At 37.4% G+C, this 18,548-nt stretch overlaps 1 protein-coding gene across 1 annotated transcript in view; it reads left to right on the forward strand.

The window, feature by feature from the left end:
- Window positions 1–18,548, forward strand: part of LOC111142494 (mindbomb E3 ubiquitin protein ligase 1) — a 130,866-nt gene that overhangs the window by 14,814 nt on the left and 97,504 nt on the right. Inside the window, exons 2-4 of the mRNA XM_022495703.1 lie at window positions 8,543–8,714; window positions 11,349–11,478; window positions 17,579–17,683. Of these exons, the coding sequence (XP_022351411.1) occupies window positions 8,543–8,714; window positions 11,349–11,478; window positions 17,579–17,683 (407 nt within the window). The remainder of the gene's footprint in view (window positions 1–8,542; window positions 8,715–11,348; window positions 11,479–17,578; window positions 17,684–18,548) is intronic.

The raw sequence follows: 18,548 nt of genomic DNA on the forward strand, positions 1-18,548 counted from the left end.
AATTTAGGTATTCTTGTTACGTGTTGAAGTGCTTTGTAGATTGCACTGCTTGTAGTGAGAATTCTGATTCTTTCAGTCATCTTTTCTAACTAGAAATTTAACATTTTACTTAAATCACTGCTTTATGATTTTGAGATGTTTTCATTGGCTCTTTTAAGAATTGTCATTCATCTTGACCAGCATATTTTATTGTTCTCATAAAATTTTCCAACAAAAAGACTTAAGCTGTGTAAATTCTCTTAAGTTTTTGAATTTAGGCGAGATGCCATTAAAATGTAGAGCAGATGGTCATTTGAGTATTGGTAGAATGAGTCAAAAGCTATCATCACGTGGTTCATTTAATAGTGGCAGATGTCTTCATAAACTGTAGCAAAGGAAAAGAGCATTGAGTCTCTAGGGTAATATGGTATTCTATAGGAAGGAGAAAAAGGACTAATAGGTTTAGTTAGGGAATTAAGTTTTTTGAAATGAACATTTTAAGGAATAACACTTGCCAAGGCTAAGGAGGTTTAAACTGGGAGGGAATGGTTTTAGATGCGAATGAATTGGGTGGATGTCTTAAGGGGAAACGAGCTACTGAAGTAAGAACTCAGTGAAGTGTTGGTCTTGTTGATTAAATACCCTTTCTCCTTTTTGTGTTTTCTTTAAATATCAACTTTTGTTTTAAAGTCAATTAATTGCATTCTCATTAAAAATTCTGTAGTGCTCAGTTTGATGGTGGAGGAGGCTGCTTTGTTTACTCTTTTCAATTCTCAGCCTTGTCTGTTTAACAGCTGTTCCAGTAGCTTTGCTGGCATTTGAACTGTGGGAACCAAGAAAGGATTTGGATGTGCTTTTGTGTGCATTAATGGTTTTCCTGAGGTATTCTCTAAAACCATGAATTGTAGGTTTTTTGTTTTTTTTTTTAAATGAGTTATCATTGTGTGTTTAAATAGCTCCTTTTAAAGAAAACCTATACTTAGGTTATGAGCTCATGAATGTTATCATTGTGCTTTGTGGAAAATGAGCTTAGAGATGAAAAATACATCAATAAGCGAATAGCTGAAAACTGGACTTTTCATTCTTTGGTCAGATGGGGAAGGTGGGATACATTTTCCCTCTGCCTTTCATCAGCCAACTCTTACTTGAAGAGCTGCATAGTTAAGGATAAACCTCTTAAGTGCGTATTGGTACTGATTTGTTTAGTGCATTTTACTTTTTGTGATGACAAAGAAGACCTGTTTTAGACCTATTCAGAAACTTAACCACTGTGTGGACACTTGATATTACTGACATTTGATATTAATTATGATGTTTTGGTCATGGTGCTTTCCAGGGGTAAGACAGTTTAGCCTGTGACTGCAGGCATGTGCCGGTGAGGAGTGTAGCCAGATAAAGTATATATTTTATTTTCATGTAATAGCTCAGTTAGAGTAAGGATTAAAAGAAACAAAAACTTCTAAGTTGTAGTTACATACTCTGTTGCTAGAGTATTTGAAAGTTAGTCTCTGTAAATATTGGCTGTAAATAACATGTTTTTGTTTTTATTTTTATTTTAATTTATAGATGACATACATGAGCATCTCTGATGATATATTAATGCCCCTATTCACTCATCTGCTTCCTAGAACTAATATACACTCTGTGTAGAAGATTTAGAAAACCATAAAGGGTAATCCCATTAGTACATTTTGGAGATTATCTTTCTAGTTTTTCTGTGCATGTGTATTATGTGTCTTATATAATGGTATATTGTAGTTCTTTGCTACTACTTTAGAAGATAATAATGAGTTTATGAAAAAAATATAGTTTACCATATCAGTAATATTTCTTCTACAACATGGTTTAATTGCATAGAATTTCTCTCTATGCATTACCATAGTTTACACATAAGTAGTCGCATATTTTTGACATAGGTTATGTTCAATTTTTGTTTTTACCTACAAAGAACTTAGTATCTTTGGATGCACTTTTTAAAAAATTTGAAGACAGGGTCATAGTGCTTTGGTTTTTGTTTTTGTTTTTTTTTTTAAAGATTTTATTTATTTATTTATTTTTCGAGAGAGAGAAAGAAAGAATGAGCAAGAGCAGGGTGAGGGCAGAGGGAGAACCCGAACTTCCCACTGAGCAGGAAGCCAGATGAGGGATTCAATCCCAGGACCCTAGGATCATGACCTGAGCTAAAGGCAGATACTTAACAAACTGAGCCTCCCAGGCATCTGACAGTCTTTAAGACATTTGAAACATTTTGCAAGTACTTCCATAAAGGTTGTATGAATTTATATTTCATTCTTAGCAAAATCTTATTAGCTTAAGTCTTTGCATGCATATATTTAATCTGTGCCAATTTGAGAGGATAAAATTAGTCATTTTGCGTTTTTTAAAATAAATTATGAAAATAATATGGTTATAATATAACTAAACAATTCAAAAGTATGTAGAATAAAACATGAAAGTGCTCTCTCCTTATCCTCCTGCACCCTGAACCACTCAGCAGTTTGAGGTGGGTTTTCAGATTTTCTCTATATTGCATTTTTTGTATAGTGTGTGTGCTCATTTGGGCATGTGTGTGACTTCTAGGTTTCATGTTATCTTAGAAAGACTACTCAAAATTGTAAAATATGTTCAGCTTCTTTTTTCTAGCCCTTTTATGATGTTCTGTTTTTTTTTTTTTTTTTAAGATTTTATTTATTTATTTGAGAGACAGAGATCACAAGTAGGCAGAGAGGCAGGCAGAGAGAGAGAGGAGAAAGCAGGCTCCCAGAGGAGCGGAGAACTTGATGTGGGGCTCGATCCCAGCACCCTGGGATCATGACCAGAACCAAAGGCAGAGGCTTTAACCCACTGAGCCACCCAGGCGCCCCTGCTTTTCTATTTTCATATTTAGCTTATCAGTTTATCTTTATTTTCGATATGTTGTAAGGAACTCTAACAAAGTTAATACTTTTTAAAAAACTTGCTTTGTTTCAGTTAAAATGGTTACAGATTACCCCAAAACTTACTGGTGTGTAGAAATTTATATGTTCATTGCTTCCATGGATTGGGGATTTGGAGACAGTTTGGGGAACAGTTTGTCTCTGCTCTGCAATATCTGTGTGACCTCTCCATGTTCTTCTCTATCATGGGTGGCTTCAGGGTAGCCAGACTTAATGATGAAAAAACTCTCAAGGCATGCAGGGTATGAATCCTGAGGGAGACATAAAGACAGATACAGACAGACAAGTGGCACCTGCACTGTGTTTTACAATCTAACCTTAGAAGCTGTACACTGTTACTTCTGCTTCCTTATGTTGACTGTGGCAATTGCAAGTGTCCAGATTCTGTGGGAAGGAAAATAGACTCTCCTTTTAGTGGTCATCTGTCATTGTCACATTGTCAGAAGAGCAATTAAGGTGAATATATATTGGTGTGGCCCCCTTTGGAAAATACTATCTATCACCCCTTTCCTCCACTGTAAATATATACTCAGGTTTTTAGGAATCTAACTGGTATAAAATGAACCTACAGAGCAGGGATACACCTGTATTTCATTATTAAAATCTGTAAATTTTTAAAAGTGCATATTGTGATTTGCTATTTCTTTTTTTTTTTTTTTTTAAAGATTTTATCCATTTATTTGACAGAGAGAAATCACAAGTAGGCAGAGAGGCAGGCAGAGAGAGAGGAGGAAGCAGGCTCCCTGGTGAGCAGAAAGCCCGATGCGGGGCTTGAACCCAGGACCTGGGATCATGACCTGAGCCGAAGGCAGCGGCTCAACCCACTGAGCCACCCAGGCGCCCCTGATTTGCTATTTCTTATTATAAGTTGCAGTTGTATAAAAATTTAAAATTCAGTTTAATAGTCCTGCATCAGACATTGTTATGATAGTTCTTCAAAATATTTATCTGTTGATTGGTTTTAGAATTTACTTAAAAAAAAAATTTGTGTGAGCTAGAATAATTTCTTTCTTTATAAACATTTCCTATTTGTGTTGGGAAATAACTGCAGGAATAATTGCATATTTTTTTCCCAGTGAACATTATAAGGAATTTATTACATACTGATTTAAAGTGAAATATAGCAAATTCTTAGTAACCCAAGAGGTGATTACCCAGTTTATGGATTATTTGGTACCTTTACAAAAAAAAAACCCAAAAAACCAAACCTTATGTGATTAAAAAAAACCTTTTTTTTCATGAATTCATTTATAGTCTTAAAAAAGAAGAATAAAGATTGCATTTCACCTTTCGATTTTTATTCTAAATGACTGAAGCATGTAATACTAGTGAATGCTAGTAGCTTTGAGTTTTATGGCTTTAAATTTGTGGTTTTTATTTTAGTATACATTCTGTTTAGAATATAATTTCTTTTGGGCTTATGGCTGATGATAATTTTCATGATTGATGCAGTCAGACTTAATGAGCCATAGGGTAGAATATATCATTATCAACTGTTGAGAGGTAGTGGATTATCTGCTGGTTTTTAGGACTATCTTTTATGGCAGTTGTGTCTGTTGCTGTGCTGGAGTGAAAACATTTAAGAGGAGCTGAGAAGACAGATATAGCTGCAGGTAAATCATAAGCTTTGGGGGAAAACCTGACATAAAACAGTAATGAGAGAATTGCCATGGAGAAGGTAGGTAATTTGCTAAAATACGGGTAATCCATGCATGAGTAATTGAATGTTCCATATATAGTCTCTGGGAAATTGAGAATTTAAAAGTTCTTTGATTTTCTGTGTAAGTTGCCAGATTTGCTTGGAATATATGATGATTTTGATCACCAAGTTATTTAAGTAGATGATTAGTACATTTAATAAATGCCGTATAATTTAATTATACTAATGTAATTAGTACATTTAATAAGTGCAGTATAATTCTTTCTATTTGCATTTTGCTTTAAAGCCTTTCAAAGTGTTTTTACCTCTGTATATCACTTAGCATCACAAGGTCCCTTTCTGTATTACCTTTTTCTGCCTTGGCTGCCATAACAAACTACCATAGAGTGTGTGGTTTAACAGTAGGAATTTATTTCTTGTAGTTCTGGAGGTTGGGCATTCCAAGAGTAAGGTGCTTGCTAATTCCGTTCCTGGGTGAGGACTGTCTTCCTGGCTTGTTGCCTTCTGGCTGTGTCCTCATGTGGCATAGAGTGGGAGACCTCTTAGCTCTTTCTCTTCTTTTAAGGACACTGGAGGCCCTACCCTCATTACCTCTTCACCACCTAGCTACCTCCCATAGGTCTCATCTGCAGGTATCAGCATGTGGAGGGTTAGGGCTACAACATAAATTTGGGGGGGAGGGAAATATAGTCAGCTTATAACAGATATGAAAGGAAGTATTTTCTCCATGTATAGATAAGAATATTGGTCCCAGAGTAGTAGTTTAAATTTATTCTGAACATTACCTAGCTAGAAAGTTAGAGAACTAGTTTCTTAACTCAAATACTCTTGTTTTTACCATTTAATGTAACAATTTAAATCTGCCAGTCAGAAATCATGTTGTATCTTGTTATATCCCAGCCTGACTATAATTTTATCTCTAAGTCTCTGATGATATTTCAAATTGCTGCCAAACAAATGAAGCTGCTCCTGGTTCACTGAATACACACTGTACTTCTGAGATTTCTTCTTTATTCCTTTGAAAGGTCTACTCATCCAGTATTTCTAGGAAATTTGTCCTGATTCTTTTTTCATTTCGTTTCTTTTTTTTTTTTTTTTAAGATTTTATTTATTTGACAGAGAGAGAGAGAGATCACAAGTGGGCAGAGAGGCAGGCAGAGAGCGAGGGGGAAGCAGGCCCCCAGCTGAGCAGAAAGCCTGATGCGGGGCTTGATCCCAGGACCCTGAGATCATGACCTGAGCTGAAGGCAGAGACTTAACCCACTGAGCCACCCAGGCACCCCTCATTTTGTTTCTTAGATGAGTATCTATTAATAGAGGCCTGGACTTGGAATTTTTTCTTAAAGATTTTATTTATTTGTCAGAGTGAGAGAGAGAGCACGCATGTGCAAGTAGAGGGAGAGGGAGAAGCAGGCTCCCCACTGAGCAGGGCTTACAATATGGGACTCATCCCAGGACCCTGCGATCATGACCCGAGCTGAAGGCAGGTGCTTAACTGACTGAGCCACCCAGGCGTCCCTGGACTTGCTATTTTAAGTATGTGCTTTTTTGTTGTTAATGGTGCTGTCTCTCTCTTTTTAAAAGTAAAAAACAGTGCAGTTCTAGTGTACTGTTTGTTCCTAAATATCTCTTATCTGTTTTCTCTTGAATGATCTCGTTTATACTTTTTTTGTTACTTTCTACATCTTTAGTTTTCTAACCCATAGGCATTAAGTCCTTAATCTTCCTGACTTCTGTTTTCTCTCCAATTCTACTAGCTTTATCCTGGCTTAAAGTACCATTATTTACACCTGTGTAAATATTGTGTAACTTTCTTATGATTTGACCCCTTTTTTCTAGCCACTTTAATTTTCTTCCTTTCTGTTCTCCATTCTACACTAGGGATGATACTTGAAAGCAGCAGAGGGTCTGCCCACAGTAGCATAAAATAGTCACGGAATGAAATCAGCAGGTACTGATATCTGCCACCTGCCCCAATGCAGTCAGACATTTGTGTGTCAGGAGATGCGGAAGGATTGCACATGAAACATATTTGGTGTAGGGTGTCCTGCTCACGAGGCATCCCATCTTCCTTCTACTGTTCTTCCTCCCACCCCGTTTTTTAAACCATCTCAGCTCAGGCACAAGTTTATCTTCATGTTTGACTCTTTATTTAGACAGTAGTTACCTTATGGGATTTTAAACTTGAATATAGAAAATTAATTATGCAGTTTTTTTTCCTTACCAGGAAGCAGCAGTTAGTGTATTAGTTCTTTTAGAGATTAGTAATAACATTACTATTTTTGTGCTCTAGTTCTCGCATATGTAGTACATTCTTACTTGATTCTTAGAACAGCCCTTACCTTTAAAGAACATGCCTCCTCCAAAGGGAGCTGAGGTTCTGAGAACTAAAATGAATCCTTTTATTTAATTATGGAAATTTTCTAAACTTAACACAAAATAGGGAATTATATAATGAACATCCCTCTTACCCACCTTCAACATGAGCAGTCTTGTTTCATTTAAACCCCACCTTACTTCTCTGCTCCCCAAATTCTTGAAATAAATACTATTATTTTTTATATAAATACTAATGTTAAAATGACTCTTTCAAGGGCACAGTAACAGCTAGTGAAAGCCAGAACTCAAATCCAAGAGTGTTAGTGTTGAATGGACAATACAGCCCTTGCTTGTAGTTCAGTATTGGGCCTGATCATACATTACCATAAAGTAGTGATACTGATGTTCACAGATCCCACATTGTTTAAAAAACTTCTAGTTTTAATTTATCAGGTGATCTAAATAGAATAGTAAGATTTTATTTATTTTTTATTTATTTGATGGAGAGAGAGAGAGAGAGCACAAGTAGGGGGAGCAGCAGGCAGGGGAGAGGGAGAAGCAGACTCCCTGCTGAGCAAGGAGTCCCATGTGGGGCTTGACCCCAGGACCCTGGGATCATGACCTGAGCCGAAGGCAGATGCTTATGAACATTATTCCCAATCCGCCAAGCAGGGAGCCTAAGATTGTGACCCATGACTTGAGCCAAGAGCAGACGCTTAACTGAGCCACCCAGGTGCCCTCCCCGCTTTTATAGTTGTAATTGTCTATGTCATTCATGTTATCCTCTTTAGTGGAGATCATATTGCCAAATGCTTATTTCCTTTTTTCCAGACTGTATTCTTGTTCTGTAAGGAAAACAAACTAACAGCAATCTTGACTATAGTATATTGTTTCCTTTTATACTGAGAAACTTACTTGGTAATCCTTTTCTGAAGTTTGTTGTTTGGGGTGTGGAGGTTTTCTTTTTCGTTCTTTTTTTTTTTTTTTTTTAAGGATTATATTTATTTATTTGACAGAGATCACAAGTAGGCAGAGAGGCAGGCAGAGAGAGAGGAAGGGAAGCAGGCTCCCTGTTAAGCAGAGAGCCGGAAGCGGGGCTCAATCCCAGGACCCTGGGAGCATGACCTGAGCTGAAGGCAGAAGCTTTAAACCACTGAGCCACCCAGGCACCCCGGGTTTTTCAATACCTAGGGATGGATGCTTAAATTAATTGGTAGTTTGTTTCCATGGTATGAGGTAAAACTTTTTTTTCTTTTGGAGTAATTGTTAACCTAGAGAATAGGTTGAAATTCCTCAAAAGATTCTGAATGTTTGAAGTCTGAAACATCTACTTGGTAGTAAATGATTCTTCTTTCTGTTGCTAGATTGAACCTAAGTTTCAGTTTGTGGATGACAGCAAAAAAAAGTGTTACTGAGAAGTACTCTTACTAATGAAGAAAGAAGTGACAGAAAATGTTTAGTTTATAATTTATACTGTTTAAAATACTTGAAATATGTTGTCTTGAAACTATATATGGTACATTTGAAATAGTCTTTCCTACTTTATTGAATTACTTTTTAAAATGTTGTGTTATTTTTTTCCCCAGGGAGTAATATTCAAGTAAATAATTCTTGCAGTTAATGTAAGCATGTTTCTTTGTTTTAATAGGCATCAAGCATGATGGAACCATGTGTGATACCTGCCGGCAGCAACCAATCATTGGCATTCGATGGAAATGTGCAGAATGTACAAATTATGATTTGTGCACTGTTTGTTATCATGGAGATAAACATCATTTAAGACATCGCTTTTATAGAATTACCACACCAGGAAGTGAGCGGTAGGGTAAACAGTTTTTCTTCAGTTGTAATTCCTTGTTGGCGTTCAATTTTTTATACTATTTAGCCTTAAAAATAGGATTTGGGAATAGCTGCTGACAGCTGGTTTAGTACCAGGACATAGGAGATATTAGGCTAATGTGGACCAGGCCTGCCATATAGTGAGAAAAGAGCTCTGTGAAGATGGAGTTGCACGTATTTTTTCAAGATAATCTGGGCTATTCTATCTCTGGCATGGAGACTTGGCACTCCTCAGTATTTGGAAATGCAAGGGCAGCCCAAGAGAGTCTCACTATTTTCTTCTTACTGTGCATTCTCTTCTGTTAACTGCTACCAGATGAACACTGGGCCCATTGATTGAATCAACAGGCGTTCATTAAGATTATGTAGCAGCTACTCTGCTTGTATAAATTTGAAGATAACTAAAATACAGTATTTTTTTTTCCTTAAGATTTATTTATGTGAGAGAAGAGAGTGCAATTAAGCAGGGTAAAGGGCAGAGGGAGAGAGAGAATCTCAAGCAGACTCCGTGCTGAGTGTGGAGTCTGACGTGGGGCTCAATCTCACGAGATCAGTGACCTGAGCCAAAATCAAGATTTGGACACTCAATGGACTGAGCCACCCAGGTGCCCTTAAAGCACAGAATTCTTTTTTCTTCTTAAAGAGTTTATAAGTTAAGGGATTATTTGACCAGGAGTGAATATCATTTGATATTTTACACTGTATACAGGGATTATTAGTATTAAATGTCTTAGCAGAGAGAGAGGAATATGAACTGTGAATTGGTACAGAGTTTTAGGTGATTGAGTCTTCTTATGTAGATATATAAGAATAATGTATAGGAGCAAGAATTTAGCCAGTCATAGGGAAGCAGCAGTAGTAGTAGAAAAATGGATTTAGGTATAAAACTGTCCCCCCCCAGTTCAGGGACACCTGGGTGGCTCACTTGATTGTCTGTCTTCGGCTCAGGTCATGAACCCAGGGTTCTGCGATTGAGCCCCATGTCAGACTCTCTGCTCAGTGAGGAGTCTGCTTCTCCCACTTCCTCTGCCTGCTACTCCCCCTGCTTGTGCTATCTCTCTTTCTCTCTGTCAAATAAATAAATAAATAAATAAATAAATAAATAAAATCTTAAAAAAAAAAGAAAGAAAGAAAAAGACTGTCCCAGTTCAAATCCTGGTCCTGCTTTTATTAACTGAGTAGTTTTGAGCAAATTGTTTATTCTTATCCTTTTGCTTACAAGTTTTAAAGTTAAGGTATAATAAAGACGTTCTAAAAATGAATAGAATATTGAAGTAAAATTACAAAACAAAAGGAAAAACCCCAAACCTTATTGATTTTATGAATGAGAAGGATATAGAAGAATAAGGGAAAGATGGCCTTGGAGAACTAAGCTGGTCCAGATTTTTGAGGGTAGAATTTTTTCAAGGTCCATAGTCCTCTGTAAATATTCAGTACTTTGGAAACAAGTTACCGTTAGGTTACATTCAGGCCACCGATATATTACTTGGCCTGTGCTGTGCTCTAAATTTTTGAACGCACACATGCGCACACACACACACCCAAAGACTGTCAGCACTGGGCATTTTTTCATGGTGACAGTTGGCTGACAGAGGAGCATCTGTACCCTTAAGACAAATCATGGTCTTGAGTTCATCAGAGTCCCTACCACTGCTTCTTGTCTTCCTGAACCTGGGATCAAGTGCCACTTGCCATTTGTCATTGCTGTGGTGTTACCTTTTTGGCCTTAATTTATGTTACTTTTCTCACAGTTGTAGGGGTTTGAGTTTGCCACTTCTAAAGTGGTGAAGGGTATAGTGATACTCTGAGTGGTTAGGCTGGATTCATATGTTGATTCCATTCCATTATTATTTAGGTTTTGTGACCCTGGATAAATCACTTATCTCTTTGAGACTCTGTTTCCTCATTTGTAAAATGGATAAAATAACATAACAATGGATAAAATATACTCTTTAGGAGTATAGTGAACTTTTACACTTTTGTAAGTGCTTTACTTATAGTAAAAGCTCAGTGAATATTAGGTATCATTTTTCTTCTAACTATTGTCACCATTCTCACCTGTGGAATGTAAAGGTATTTATGTGTCATGCTGTTAACGTATTAACTAGAACAAATAAAAATCTTTTGTATTTTTAAAATTATAGTCTTTTTTATTTTATTTTTAAAAATAAATTGGGGTGCCTCAGTGGCTCAGTTGGTTGAGCATCTGACTCTTGGTTTCAGCTTAGGTCACAATCTCAGGGTCATGGGATTGAGCTCTGGGTCAGGCTCCATGCTCAGTGGGAAGTCTGCTTGAGATTCTCTCCTTCTCCCTCTTCCTCTGCTCCCTCCCCATGCTTGCTTGCTTTTTCTCTAAAATGAATTTTAAAAATCTTTAAAAAAATTACTGGCGGGGGACCTGGGTGGCTCAGTCATTAAGCATCCAACCCGTGATTTCAGCTTAGGTCATGATCTCAGGGTTGTGAGATCAAGCCTGGCATTGGACTCTTTGTTGGGTGTGGAGCTTGCTTGGGATCATCAACCCCCCCCACTCAAAAACATTTACATATATATAAATAAAGAAATTATTTTTAATATACTTTTATATAAATTAAAATACATACTTTTATTTTTAGTGTTCTGTTAGAGTCTCGTAGAAAATCTAAGAAGATTACAGCCAGAGGGATCTTCGCAGGTGCCAGAGTGGTACGAGGAGTGGACTGGCAATGGGAAGATCAGGATGGAGGAAATGGACGAAGGGGAAAGGTGACTTTTTTAAATTAATTCATCATGTTATTCTATAGTATTGTATGTTCAGAAGATTTTTATTACTATAACTGAATTTCTTGGCCCATTTTTTCTTATACCAGTAACAGTTTTTAAAATCTTTTTTTTCTGGAAGAATAAAGATTATTCCCACGTTGTTGTAAATATTGATATTCATTGAGAAGGTTGTTGGGTAGATTTTACCTTTCTGCCTTTTGGCTTCATGTTGCCATTTTGTTGGCCAGAAGGCATTTCTGAACATGCTGTTTGGGCCAGTCTTCCCTAAGTAGTATATCATGCTTTTGACTTTCTTTTTATTAAGTTTTCATTTGAATGTACTTGTTTTATATTTAATTCCCTTGAGGCCTGTTTCTGGGGTAGGCGGGAGGTAATAGGCATCTACTTTTGTTAACCAGTTTACTTAACTCTGTTACCCTTCTCAGGTAATTGTCCAGGAGTCAAGTGTAGCAGTTATTCTGAAGGGAATTTTGTATAGCTTATTTGATTGGAATGGGATAGGCAGAGATATTGGAGCTTAGTATAGATCCTTTTGAATTTAAAATTTTTAATGTTTTTTTCAAATACATATTTTCTTTTTTTCCTAATACATGTTTTCTGAGTTATTATTTGAGTGTTGTTATGTTGATTTCATTTTAAATAATAAGGTCTAATTTTAATGTTTGGAAGTCAGACATATGTGTTTTAGCTATTATATTTTAAGTACTTTGATTTTCACTAAGGAAGCAACTTCGCTTTTTTAAAAAATTTGGTAAATATTTATTAAACACTTAGTATATACTAGGTTCTCTTCCAAACATCAGGGATATGGCATTGAACAAAAGAGACAAAGTTCCCACTTTGCTGTAATGTGTATTTTAATTAGATTTGATAGGCAAAAAATGTAAATCTAAATTCTGTGACTGTAGTATGGGCTGTGGACCAGCAGCATAGGTGTTACCTGACAGCTGGTTAGACAGGTAATAGGTCCCCTTTCTTCTAGACCTCCTAAATCAGTATCTTCATTATAACAAGATTCCCTAGGTCATTTATATGCATGTGAAAATTTAAGGAGCCCTGCTTTGAAAAGGAAAATAGAGTAGTATGAATTTGGAAAAGGCGCTATCTCTAGATGGATGGAATGTTATGGGGCATGCTTGGCAAGCGTGTTGCAAAGAGAAGGCACGCTTTTGTGGGTGGGAGCAGGAACAGTCTTGCCCCAATGCATAGGTCTTGGTAAGTAGAGTGTGGGCTGGATGTAAGGCCCAGTCTTCTCTTTTGTGAGGCCGCTTGTGTAGTGAACAACTTTCACAGTAACTTTCACAGTGAAAGTAGTTCTGTATAATACAGAAGAATGTATAAAATACGTGAAGTTTTAAAGAGTAGTAGTAAAATGAACACTTTTGTTCCCACTATACAGATTAGAGAATAGAACGTTATGGGTACCTTTACAAGGCTACTTTTTATCCTTTTACAGTTGTAAGCGCCTCCAAGATAATGGATATTTGATATCCTTATTCCATTGTTTTTCTTTCTTGTTGTAGGATAATGCTGTGTCCCACAACGTTTAGGATTTCGTTTTTGAAAAGACTAGTAGCAAGCACAAATTTAGCTAGTGTAAGGATAGAGAGAATTGCCACTTAATAGATTAAAGCTCCCAAGGCAATATAAATTGAATAGTCTCTGGCTAACCTGTCTTGCTTCCCTGGTAGTTGACAGGGTAGTCAGTGGGCAAGGTCCTGGGAAACACAGGGCTTCACACAGGACCTCAGGCAGGACAGAAGTGGTGGCCTTGGCCAGGAATAGTTAGAGGGGATGAGTTACTATGTATTCTTTGTTTCTAAGCTTACTGTGGTCCCCCTCAAAGTTTTATGAGTAGGACAAAGCAGAACATAATAGTGTGTAGTATCTTACCTATTTTTTTTTTTTTTTTTTTTTTTTACCTGCGTGTGAGGCTTAGGATTCTCACCCCACCACTATTACTGCATGTGTCCAACTAAATTGGCCAGTGTGAGCTATATTAAGGGGTACATACCAGCCCAGGCTGAGAGTGCAGCCCTGACACGGTCTTTGGCCCACCACACGCCAACATGTCCCATGATTTGAATGGTGATAACAAAGTTCGTATACAAAAATAAGCATGTCAAGTGTAGGCTTTGGGAAACATGATGCAAAGATACCATGGAAATGTGTAGTGTATTTTTTTTTTTTAAGATTTTATTTACTTGTCAGAGAGAGCGCACAAATAGGGAAAGTGGAAGGCAGAGCAAGGAGCCTGATCTGTTGGGGGGCTTGATCCCAGGACCCATCATGACCTGAGCTGAAGGCAGACACTTAATCACCTGAGCCACCTGGGCGTCCCTGTGTGTGGTGTAGTCATCTTCTTCTTCTTCTTTTTTTTTTTTTAAATTTTAAACGATGTTATTTATTTATTTATTTATTTGTTTATTTATTTATTTATTTATTAGACAAAGAAAGAGAGATAGGGAACACAAGCAGGGGGAGCAGGAGAGGGAGAAGCAGAATTTCTGCCGAGTGGGGAGCCCGATGCAGGGCTTGATCCCAGGACCCTGGGATCCTGACCCGAGCCAAGGCAGACGCTTAACTGACTGAGCCACCCAGGCACCCCTGTGTTGTGTATTCTTCAAGGGTTTCTCAAGTACCAGTACTCTGTTAGTATTTGAAGACTATTTTTTTTTTTTTAATTTTTTTACTTATTTATTTGACAGACCAGATCACAACTAGGCAGATAGGCAGGCAGAGAGAGAGAGAGGAGGAAGCAGGCTCCCTGCAGAGCAGAGAGCCCGATGTGGGGCTCCATCCCAGGACCCTGGGATCATGACCTGAGCCGAAGGCAGAGGCCCAACCCATTGAGCCACCCAGGCGCCCCAAGACTATTTTCATTTTATAAATGCTTTTGAATATGTGTCAGTTGTGTTTTACATAGGTTCATTAGATGTATTTCTTTCTTTTAAGAAAACTTTTTATTTGAAAAAAATTTATTTGAGAGAGAGAGTGTGTGTGTGAGCGCTGGATGAGGCTGAAGGAGAGGGAGAGAGAGAATCTCAGGAAAAATGCCATGCTGAGCACAGAGCCTGACTCGGGGCTCAGTCTCTCAACCCTGAGATCATGACCTGAGTCAAATCAAGAGTCAGGTGCTCAGCCAACTGAGCCACCCAGGTGTGCCTAAAAAAACTTTTTTTAATGGAGAATTTCAAACATACATCAGAGTAGAAAGAACAGTATAACAAATTTCCATGTACCCAAAACCCAATTTCAAAAATTGTCGATAATTTTTAAAAATTCCATTTATTTGTTGAAGAAATCAGGTTCTCTGGATTTTTCCTGTTGATTCTTTATGGTATTCTTTTACTTGTTCCTCTAACCCTCGTGTTTCTTATAAACTAGTTGTTAGAGATAGAGGCTTGATTTTGTTTTGGCAAGAGAACCTCATAAGTAGTGCACTGTGCTCTCTGGTACATCACATCAGGCATGCAAAATCTGATTATATTATTGTTAGTGAGGTTAAGATTGATCAATGATATTGTCAGGTATTGTCAGTTTCTTTTCCTCAGCAACCTTTTACCTAATGGTTTTAGCAACTATTCTACACATCTTTCTTAATCAGAATAGAAATTATAAGATTAATGTAGTTACTTTCTTAAGCCTTCCACTTTGTTCCCCCCTCAATAAGTCAGATCATATTAACAAATGAAGGAATTTCATTTAGGATTCAGAGCTTAACTAATGAACTTCCTTATATCCGAAGTAATTTGAAATAAAAGATGAATTTGATTTAAATAAATTTTGTAGTCTTTGTTTTTTAGTCAAATGCATTTTTGTACCCCTTATAAAAATACAGACTTATGGGGTGCCTGGGTGGCTCAGTCAGTTAAGCATCTGTCTTCAGCTTAGGTCGAGATCCCAGGGTCCTGGGGATTAAGCCCCACTACTAGCTCCCTGCTCAGCAGGGAGCCTGATTTTCCCTCTCCTTCCTGTTCATGGTTTCTTGCTATCTCTGTCTCCTTCTCAAATAAATAAAATATATTTTTTAAAAGTTTTTATTTATTTGGCAGAGAGAGACACAGTGAGAGAGGGAACAGAAGTGGCAGGGGGAGTGGGAAAGGAAGAAGCAGGCTTCCTGCTGAGCAGGGAGTCCAATGCAGGGCTCGATCCCAGGACCCTGGGATCATGGCCTGAGCCAAAGGCAGACGCTTAACGACTGAGCCACATAGGCACCCCATAAATAAAATGTAAAAAAATATATATATATAGACTTACTTGATCTAGCATTTTTTAAAGGATTTATTTATTTTATTTATTTATTTTTTTAAAGATTTTATTTATTTATTTATTTGACAGAGAGAGAGAGAGAGAGAATGCACAAGTAGGCAGAGAGGCAGGCAGAGAGAGGAAGGGAAGCAGCTCCCTGCCGAGCAGAGAGCCCGATTCGGGGCTTGATTCCAGGACACTGAGATCCTGACCTGAGCTGAAGGCAGAGGCTCAACCCACTGAACCTCCCAGCGCCCCTGATTTATTTATTTTAGAGAGAGTGCAAGCACTGGGGGCAGGGGCAGAGGGAGAGAGAATCTTAAGTATGCTCCATGCCCAGCATGGAACCTGATGGGGGGATCTCATGACCCCAGGATCATACCCTGAGCTGAAAGAAAGAGTTGAATAGTCAACCGATTGGGCTCAATCCCAGGACCCTGAGATCATGACCTGAGCCAAAGGCAGAGGCTCAACCCACTGAGCCACCCAGGTGCCCCTCATTTTTTTATTCTTTGAAGTTTATATGTGTTAATATTTTTTATAATGTATGATTTATTTCAAAATTAAAAATAAATAGACTTACGTAATAACAATTTAAAATCTTTCCCAAATGTTTGATTAAATCTTAAAGCCTTTTTATCTTTACAAAAACATCATAAAATATATAACTTGCAAAATGATTTTTTAAATCAGGGTAAAAATAAGGAAGGATTATTATGTGTCTTTTTTGAAATAGGTTATGCTTTAAAATTATGTTTTAAGGTCATGCTTTTAAAATTATATTTAACATCAGCTTGGCATTTTAAGTAACTGTAAAGAGTGGCTGATTAAATGTGTCAGGAGGGAGAAAAGTAATGAGTTACACATGTTCAACTTCCCGTTCTTAGCTATAGACTGGTTTACTTGAGAACACCCCAGTTCAGCACTCATTGTGTATTATTTTTATGCTGTTGATTCTTGGCCCTTAAGGAGTAACAACCCCAGTTGTTGGTAGTATTTTTGTTTTGTATTGTTTTGTTTTAATGTCAGAAGAGCTTATGAATCATCTGTTGTGTGTGGGGCCTAGAGATTGTGTCTGGGTTTCCATTGTAGGCATGGTGTTTTAGCTTGGGTTTCTTGCCTTTTGGGGCAGCTGAGGGATATAGTGCTGGAGGAGCGATGTCAGCTCATCTTCCTTAAATATTGGCATCAAGCATTGTGCCTCAGCTTTTAGCTCACCAGAGAGCAGATTTATCTTAAATCATTCTAGATATCTGGTCAAAGATCTTCAATTTTGTAATGAATAATGGGTTTAAAATAATACACTATTCTTGGGGCACCTGGGTGGCTCAGTGGGTTGGGCCTCTCTGCCTTCGGCCCAGGTCATGATCTTAGGGTCCTGGGATTGAGCCCCGAATCCAGCTCTCTGCTCAGTGAGGACCCTGCCCCCACCCCCGCCTCCTTCTCTGCCTACTTGTGATCTCTCTCTCTGCAGATAAATAAAATCTTAAAAAAAAAAATACACTATTCTTAAAGGGAACACTTTAAGAATCAAAATTTAAAATTTTGTATTGCGTTATGTATATTCTGGTAATCTATTACTATAATCACTAAGCCTCCCAATTAAAAATTTCTATAATGATTTTAGAAATTATCTTATAATTCTGGAATTATATCTCTAGTTATAATTGAGTTATATTGTTAGAAGTGACATATGTTTGACAAGTGTTTTTCATGATACTGTTACATAAGATGATAGCTGAAATGATATGTAACATTTTAAATGTAATTAAAAGAACTAACTTATCCTCTCTCCTTTTAAAAAAATTGTTTTGCCTGATAATTCTCTTAGGTAACAGAAATCCAGGACTGGAGTGCATCAAGCCCACATAGTGCAGCATATGTTCTCTGGGATAATGGTGCTAAGAACCTTTACAGAGTTGGCTTTGAGGGCATGGTGAGTAGTAAGAATCACAAAAGATAAAAATATTGGATAGATGAAAGAAGGGAAATAAAAGTAGCCCTTATTGTAGTCCTTTTTTTTCCTTTTGTCATATTCTTTTGTCAGAATATAGCCATCTGAATCATGACTTTGCAGTAGGAAGAAAATCTGTAAAGTGAGGTTATAATAAACTTTACCTTTTTAGTACATTTGCTTATGCTGTTTGATAGTAAATATGATTTTGTTCTCAGTTAATATTTGGGTAGCTTACCATATATTGACTGTGTAGAGCTGATCCCTTATAAATCTGAGTTAGGGGATTATTTACTAAAATATATCAAAAAGATTTAGAATCATCTATAAGGCTGCTCCTCAGGATGGACATGGACTATGGTATTATAATGAGGTTTTTATAAGATATTCATATTCTAGCTCTGGTAACTAATGTATAAATTATAGTAAGTGTTACAGTTGTTTTTAAGGAGATTTTTCCCCCCTCTATTTTTATTTTTATTTTTATTTTTTTTAATTTTAAAATTTTTTATAAACATATATTTTTATCCCCAGGGGTACAGGTCTGTGAATCGCCAGGTTTACACACTTCACAGCACTCATCATAGCACATACCCTCCCCAATGTCCATAACCCCACCCCCCTCTCCCAACCCCCCTCCCCCCAGCAACCCTCACCTCCTCTATTTTTTTTTTTTTTTTTTTTTGACAGAGATCACAAGTAGACAGGCAGGCAGAGAGACAGAGAGAGGGAAGCAAGCTCCCTGCTGAGCAGAGAGCCCGATGCGGGACTCGATCCCAAGACCCTGAGATCATGACCTGAGCCGAAGGCAGAGGCTTAACCCACTGAGCCACCCAGGCGCCCCTCT

Source organism: Enhydra lutris, unplaced genomic scaffold (assembly GCF_002288905.1).
Source record: "Enhydra lutris kenyoni isolate GAN:26980312 unplaced genomic scaffold, ASM228890v2 scaffoldscaffold8, whole genome shotgun sequence".
Lineage (NCBI taxonomy): Eukaryota > Metazoa > Chordata > Mammalia > Carnivora > Mustelidae > Enhydra > Enhydra lutris.